Here is a 7,640-nt window from a genome sequence, read left to right as displayed (position 1 = left end):
ACGAGCTTGATGCACTCACCATGGTGCAAGTCATAGAAAGACAAGAATACATCCATTAAGAAGGCACAAAATACAATCTAGACATGGCAAAAACAAAGGCATAGCATGCATGTAACACTAACGGTACCATCGGCAAAATCGCAAACAAGTTGACGATCTGCCCAGATTAACAACGAAGCAAAAGTTGAGCTCTATTGAGTCAACCTAGAGCACTCCACATATGCAAACAAAGACATGGATGGATAGAGCATAACATAAATATCAAAACTCCCTTACTGATCATCCTCAAAAGAGGCACGGATCACTAGGAAACAAGCTGGACATATAGCATCATGAACTAAAATATCCCAGACTTAGTGAAATCACTAAGTCCCTAAAATCAGCAATCTCAGGTACCTCTCTTTGCAAGCTTGCACAAGACAACACACACATCCTAAAAATGCATGGGTGGCACCTCTGGAAAGAAGACAAAATGCTTAACAATTCATCCCAAAGGGGCACAGGCATATCATGCACGGATTAAACATGGCAAAAATGACAAAAGTCTATGATGAACTAACGGATCTGCAATTTAACTCACGAAGCCTCCTTCTAACAGCATTTTGGGCATCAATATGAACTCAAATTCAAATGATGCAATGGAATGAAATGATGTACAAGTCGAGACGAAGATTTTGATATATCATACGTCCAAAAAGGAGCTACGGTTGCGGAGATACAAGCAGTCAAAGAATGCATAAAAATCTGGGAGTTAGGGTTTCGGGGGAGAGGGGGTCAACCCAGATCCAGATCCAGCGGCACGGATTACGAGGCGGCCGGGGCACTGTAGCACGAGTCGCCGGAGGAGCTCGCCGGAGCCGGAGCTTGGGGAGGAGGCCGGCGAGGCGGGGCGAGGCCGGGGCGGCGGCGGTCGGCGGCGGCGGCGGCGGCGGCGTCCCGCGGCGGCGCGGCGAGGAGGCGGCGGGGCCGGCGGTGCGGGGGCGAGGAGAGGCGGCGGCGTCCAGCGCCGATGCGGGCGGCGGCGGGGCAGCGCCGGCGACGAGGGCGGCGGGCGGCGGCGGCCTCGGGCGAAGGAGGAGGCGGGCGGCGGCGATGCGGCCTCGGGCTCCGCGCGGGCCCGTCGGTGGCTGCGGCGGCGGGCCACGTGGCGGACGCTGGTTGGGCGAGGCGGATCGGGCGGACGTTGTCCGGTCGGATCCGGACACGTCCGTCGGTGGGGGGGGGGGTTTGATCTATTTTTTTTAGGAGGAGGACGGGGAGAATCCGAGATCCGAAAATGGGGGGCCTTTAAATAGGCATAGAGGGAGCTAGGAGAGTCCAAATGAGGTGCGGTTTTCGCCCACGCGATCGTGATCGAACGCTCTAGGACATGGAGCAAAGTTTGGTGGGTTTTGGGACAAATTTGGGGGGTGTTGGGCTGCAACACACACGAGGCCTTTTCGGTCCCTCGGTTAACTGTAGGAGTATCAAACGAAGTCCAAATGACCCAAAACTTGACAGGCGGTCTACGGGTAGTAAACCAAGGCCGCATGGCAAGTCTCGGTCCAATCCGGAAATGTTTAATCCCCACACACGAAAGAAGGCTAGAAATGGCCACCGGAGGAGAACGAAGCGCCGGAATGCAAAACGGACAACGGGGAAAATGCTCGGATGCACGAGATGAACATGTATGCAAATGCAATGCACGAGATGCCATGATATGAGATGCACGAAAAAGAAAACAACACACGGAGACAAAGACCCGAACCCGAGAAATAAATATAAGTTAACGCCGGAAACGGCAAGAGTTGGATACAAATATGAAAAGTATATCTGGGGCGTTACAGGGTTCGAGAACTATGTAGACATGACCGAGACTCCTCCCCGGTCAATAACCAATAGCGGAAAGTGGATGCCCATATTGGCTCCTACATATTCTACGAAGATCTTTATCGGTCGAACTGTCATGACAACATACGTAATTCCCCTTTTCTATCGGTATGTTACTTGTCCAAGATTCGATCGTCGGTATCTCTATACCTAGTTCAATCTCGTTACCAGCAAGTCTTTTTACTCGTTTCGTAATACATCACCTCGTGACTAACTCCTTAGTCATTTACTTGCAAGCTTATGATGTGTATTACCGAGAGGGCCCAGAGATACCTCTCCGATACACGGAGTGGCAAATCCTAATATTGATCTATGCCAACTCAATAAACACCTTCGGAGATACCTGTAGAGCATCTTTATGATCACCCAGTTACATTGACGTTTGATAGCACACAAGGTATTCCTCCGGTGTCCGGGAGTTGCAAAATCTCATAGTCAAAAGAATATGTATTTGACATGAAGAAAGCAATAGCGATAAACTGAACGATCAATATGCTAAGCTAACGGATGGTCTTGTCCATCACATCATTCTCCTAATGATGTGATCCCGTTATCAAATGACAACACATGTCTATGGTTAGGAAACCTTAACCATCTTTGATCAACGAGCTAGTCTAGTAGAGGCTTACTAGGGACACAGTATTTGTTTATGTATTCACACATGTATTTAAGTTTCCGATTAATACAATTCTAGCATGAATAATAAAACTTTATCATGAATAAGGAAATATAAAATAACAACTTTATTATTGCCTCCAGGGCATATTTCCTTCAGTAGCGCCCAATCATACCGAGCTACTGTGCAATGAAGCAAAGAGTGTTGACATGAATCTTCAGCCCCGCATAAACTGCACGTTGTGCTGGTCAACATATTCCGATGGTTTAGCACATCCGCTGTGGAAATTGACTGTTGGGCGAGACTCCATAAGAAGATTTTTACTTTGGACGGAACATCAACTTTCCATAGATTCTCCCAAGCCTTGGTTTCTCTGCTAGTGTCTAAAGAATTAGCACGACCCTCAAGCCATGCTTCTCTCCTCATTTTGGTGTCAACAAGCATGCGGTAGGCAGATCGAACAGAGGAAGCTATGTTCTTTTTATGTACCTAGGACGAAACTCATCAATGTGTCTAGTGCACAAGGGTATGGACATGATTGCCCGCACATCCGTTGGTAGAAAGATCTCTGAGACAACAACTCGGTCCCAATCCGCACTCGACAGAATCAGTTGACCGACCCACTAAGGTGGGTCTGCAACCCTGCTTAATATAGGTCTCATGTTGGCTAGTCTCGGCAGCTAGTTCCATTCCCATATGTGTCTGGTGAGTCCATCACCGATGCGCCTGATCAGCCCTTGGGTGCGAACATCCAGGCCATCCATAGTGGCCTGCCAGATTTGTGAAGGAGCCGAGCCCAACTCAGAGTTAAAAAAATCAACACCAAGGTGGTACTTGGCCTTCAGTACTCGAGCGCCGAGGGAGACTGGACCCGTTAAGATTCTCCACGCCTGTCTGGCTAGGAGGGCTAGATTGAAAAGCTCTATGGCACGAAATCCAAGCCCTCCACAATATTTCGGCCTAGTCATCGTACTCCAGGAGACCCAACTTGGCTTCCTCTGCCCTTCTTTGCCGCCCCACCAAAATTTTCCGATCAATGAGTTAATGTGCTCACAAAGGCCACGTGGAAGTTTGAAGCAAGACATGGAATATGCAGTGACCGCCTGTGCAACAGATTTAATCAAAACTTCTTTGCCTCCCGCTGACGGAAGCTTCTCCGTCCACCCTTTTACCTTGTTCCAGACTCTTTTTAAAAATTTGAAAGCTCCATTCTTGCAATTACCCACATCAGATGGCATTCCCAGATATCTATCTGTAAGCGATTCATTTGTAATATTCACTGCATTCCTTACCTCGATTTTGAGAGAAGTTGGGCAGCCCTTACTGAAAAACACCGAGGATTTTGATAAGTTTATTCTCTGGCCCGAGGCATTGCAATAATTATTCATCAAGGAAGACAACTCATTTGCTTCAAAAGAACTGGCTTTAACAAACAGCAGGCTATCATCTGCAAAAAGCAAGTGGCTTATCGATGGAGCCGACGGAGCTACTCGAAATCCACTGAGGTGAGGTGATTCATCTTGGGTTTTTAAAAGGCACGAATGGCCCTCTGCTACTAGCAAAAACAGGTATGGAGAAATTGGGTCTGAATTCCTCAAGTTAGTGAGATCTCGTTTGTTTTTTCAGGAAACTTGTTTCATTTTTGTTCAGATTGAGAAACTTAGAGCGGAACTAGATGAGCCCTGTACGGCCCGGCATGGCCCAGGCCCATAAGAGATCCGGATTCGCTCAGGAGGAGCAGCACGAGCCACACAAAGGTTGGTAGGACCGTAGGACTCGAGGAGAGAGTGTGGGGAGCTGCCATGGCGACGGCGGCCGGCGGCGGGAGCATGATGACGAGGGAGCAGCTGCTCCACCTCTTCTCCCGCTTCTCCTTCCTCACCTCGCTCCCAGGTCTCCCATCCCATCCCGCCGACTTATTTTCCTTCAACACTGATCCCCCGTCACTTTCCTCCCCTTCCTAATCGTGGTCTTTGCCGCGGAGTTCCAGAGTTCAAGGACCGAATCGCCGACGCCGTCAGCGACAAGCAGGTTGGAAATCTTTCTCTGTTCTTTCCCCCGCATTCCTTTGCTAGCAGCAGTAGTAGTATCTGTAATTTGTGCAGATGCAATTGAAGTGAATTGACTCGGTCCTCTGTAATTTCATTCAGTTTGGACAATTCTTGAAATGTGACCGACTTGGATTGGATGGTAGATGGTTTAGTTCGTGTGGAGCCTCCCTCTTACAGTATCCGTGTGTTCTTCTTGTTCCACAGGAGGCCGTGGCGGTGACCACCGAGGTGCAAGAGGAGATCCTTCGCGAGATGGGGATCGGTATATGTTCCTAACTGCATTCTTAGCTCCATGTCTTTTCTGGCTTGCTTCGCTCCAGCGATTCTTGTGCAGATGTGAGGTTCGAATTGACAATGGCCTACCATGTCTATGTTAGTAGTGATGCCCAAATGCAGAATTTAGTCATGTAGAAACTAGAAAGATTTCAACGATTGGTACTCCCGCCGATCCATATTAATTGTCGCTCACTTAGTACAACTTTGTACCTTGTACTAAGTGAGTGACAATTAATATGAATCGGAGGGAGTAGCATATTTGTAAAGCTATGTAACATATCCTGATGTATGGAAATTTAGTTTATTGAAGAGGTCCATACTTCCTGTCAAATGCTAGGTATTGACAGTGAGTACATGTGCCATACATGGAGTTACTGTTTAGCCAATAGCCCACTGTTGCTGCCACTGCCTTACAGCCATGATCAGTGTATTCATTTACTAGGAATTTTACTTCTTAAATTAAATCTCTCTTCATATGATGGGTTGCAACACAATGCAGCTTCAGGTACGTAGAATACACGATGCCGATTGAAAAATATTTGTGCTGAATAATAAAGGAAATCAATCTTTTGTTATGTGATAAATCGATCGTGAGTTTGGTCTGGTAGAAAACTATGAGTCCACAGCAGCAACAGTGTAGTGATCTTGGATGCAAGTCAAAAATCTGAACAACCAATTGCTCATAGCTGACCAACGCAAAGACATCACCGAATGTTTGTAGTTTCTGCTTCAACTGTGTCCAAATGCATCATGTTGTAATCTTCAGCGCTTTGGAATCAATTCGCCGTCTGCCATGGAGTCCTTGTTGCGTCAAGTCTATAAAATGCTTTGTAAATGTAAAAAAAAAAATCAAACTTCTACTTGTCACTTGTACGCTAAGTAAGATTGCTAATTTATTTTTCTTATAGAAGGGTTCTGAATGAATCATGATTTTCTTTGACTTGATATATACAGTAATGTTTCATGCATGACTTACGCTGACATGTAATTTCTGAACATCAGATCCAGGTTTTGGTATTAGCTGCCTGGGAAAGGTGAATGTCGTGTATGAGAATGACATGGATTTGATGATTAAATTCTACCAGTTTGTTGCCAAGTGAGAGCCTACTGATTTTTTTTCTTGTATATTTTGGGTCAAACTTTGATCATCTATCAAACTAATAAAATATAAATTATATGATACAAAAAGCATATTGTTAGCTTTGTATTTGAAAGAGCTTTCTCATAGTATAGTTTTTTGTGACACATATTATACAATTTATTAGTGAAATTTATTGTCAAACTTTAGCCCAAAATAAGAGGGGGCCTAATAAAGCCGGACGGAGGTAGTAGTGGGCTAAGAGACCTGCCAGTAAACCTTAATTTATTTATTCACTATTTTGGATTTAGCAGTTTTCTGATCTCATTTGTGTATGTTACACCCCATAGATTCATATATTAGTTCCAATGTTGCATGGCCTTTACATAATTCAGTGACATATTAATTTTTCTAATTAAAACAACTTATATGGTAGTGCAAGTTTGAATATAGTCCACGTTGATCTGTGTAGTGGTGTGTTCTTTTATTTATTTATTTTCAAGGAAAAGAGCTGTATCAGTTAATCCACCAGCTATAAAACGGAACAAGTAAAATGAATATAAAGCCACAGTTACCTGCCCTCTGCTCTCTGGCAAGAATAGTTTGTGGTTTACAAACTTGACCTGAACTATTGTCTAAAAGCCATGTTCTGATTATTTCCCCATTAATTTGATAGAGAAGAGATGGCTATTGACGAGGCCGAGCTTGAGCCTCTAGAGTTTGCCGAGAAAATGCACACTCAACAGGAATTGCAACAACAGGTGAGGCAAAGATGTTTTTATAGTGCCTTCTTCAAAACATCCATCTTAACTGTATTGAAGATGGTAATTAGATCCTTTTAATTGCTGTTGCAGCAACTGGAGATGTTGGTTCAAATTAGAAAATACAGCCCCGAGAGCCAATCTGTCATACTTGAGACTGTATGTTCTCTATGCTCGTCCCCTTTCAGTAAAACATACACAACCAGAGTTTTGTTTTGACCGTTTATCAGCAGAAGAAGCAATGCATAACGCTTACCTTGACATTATTGCCAATGCAGTTGCGCAAGCAGTTGGAGAGTGCTGATTTCGATACCAGTGCGTCAATCTTGACTCCGGAGCAGATCCAAGAGATTGTTGAGAAATAGTTCACATGTTTGATGAGATGAGAGATTTACATCCCATCCAGTCTTCTCCCTCTACTATAGCCGATGGTTGTATTCTGCCCATACAAGAAGCATATAATTGCCATCCAGCTTTACTTCATGTAATCTGCACTTTGCTAAGTGAAAAGACTACAGCTGTTCTACTTATATTATCTGCATTTTGCCACCGGAAAGGCTACAAATAGTGTACACAGCTTCTTGCCATACATTCACTTAACCCCAAATGCATACAATTAACCTTGATGACACAACCTTGTCAAAACATCCAGTTTAAGCAAATACAATTTTATTTCTTATTTTCCATGGAGACAATGAGTTGCCATTATCGATCGACAAAGGGATGAAAACGAAGGCAGTTAAGGAGACGACTGAATATTGACATAATGACCTATGGTAAGACTAAGAGCCAACACAAGAAGATCACATGTCAAATTGCTGACTTCTCCGTGACTTTGAATTGTGCCCAAACATTTCTATATTTGATAGGACACTGGCTGAAAAAATATGAACCCATCTGACCAATTTACATGTAGCTTGTCCATCTGCACTGCAGAAGGTACGTTTTTGTTCAACGAATCAACAGATAGAGATATTGGCAAGTAAATT

General features: G+C 44.6%; 1 protein-coding gene across 3 annotated transcripts; it reads left to right on the top strand.

The window, feature by feature from the left end:
- Positions 1-4,178: 4,178 nt before the first annotated feature.
- LOC125542380 (plant/protein) lies at positions 4,179-7,181 on the top strand. 3 transcript variants are annotated; one of them, XM_048705402.2, is made up of 7 exons: positions 4,180-4,378; positions 4,476-4,516; positions 4,741-4,798; positions 5,815-5,908; positions 6,567-6,651; positions 6,745-6,810; positions 6,930-7,181. In XM_048705402.2, the coding sequence occupies exons 1-7, from the start codon at positions 4,288-4,290 to the stop codon at positions 7,014-7,016; spliced, it is 522 nt and encodes a 173-aa protein (XP_048561359.2). In that variant the 5' UTR covers positions 4,180-4,287; the 3' UTR covers positions 7,017-7,181. The 3 variants fall into 3 exon arrangements, with proteins under 3 accessions (XP_048561360.1, XP_048561359.2, XP_048561358.2); XM_048705401.2 differs by having other exon boundaries at positions 6,736-6,810; XM_048705403.2 differs by lacking the exon at positions 6,745-6,810 and having other exon boundaries at positions 4,179-4,378.
- Positions 7,182-7,640: the final 459 nt, after the last annotated feature.

The sequence above is a fragment of the Triticum urartu genome, chromosome 3A (assembly GCF_056163025.1).
Source record: "Triticum urartu cultivar PI428250 chromosome 3A, HENAU_Tu73, whole genome shotgun sequence".
Taxonomy (NCBI): domain Eukaryota; kingdom Viridiplantae; phylum Streptophyta; class Magnoliopsida; order Poales; family Poaceae; genus Triticum; species Triticum urartu.
Note: the sequence above shows the minus strand (reverse complement) of the source record. Positions and strands in the feature narration are given on the sequence as shown.

What these genes read in the sequence shown, in the direction of transcription:
- LOC125542380 (XM_048705401.2), top strand. Translation starts at nt 4,288, where the DNA reads ATGGCGACGGCGGCCGGCGGCGGGAGCATGATGACGAGGGAGCAGCTG. An exon ending in CCTTCGCGAGATGGGGATCG is followed by an intron (nt 4,799 to 5,814) that starts GTATATGTTCCT and finishes TCTGAACATCAG; the next exon opens with ATCCAGGTTTTGGTATTAGC. An exon ending in AACAGGAATTGCAACAACAG is followed by an intron (nt 6,652 to 6,735) that starts GTGAGGCAAAGA and finishes TCCTTTTAATTG; the next exon opens with CTGTTGCAGCAACTGGAGAT.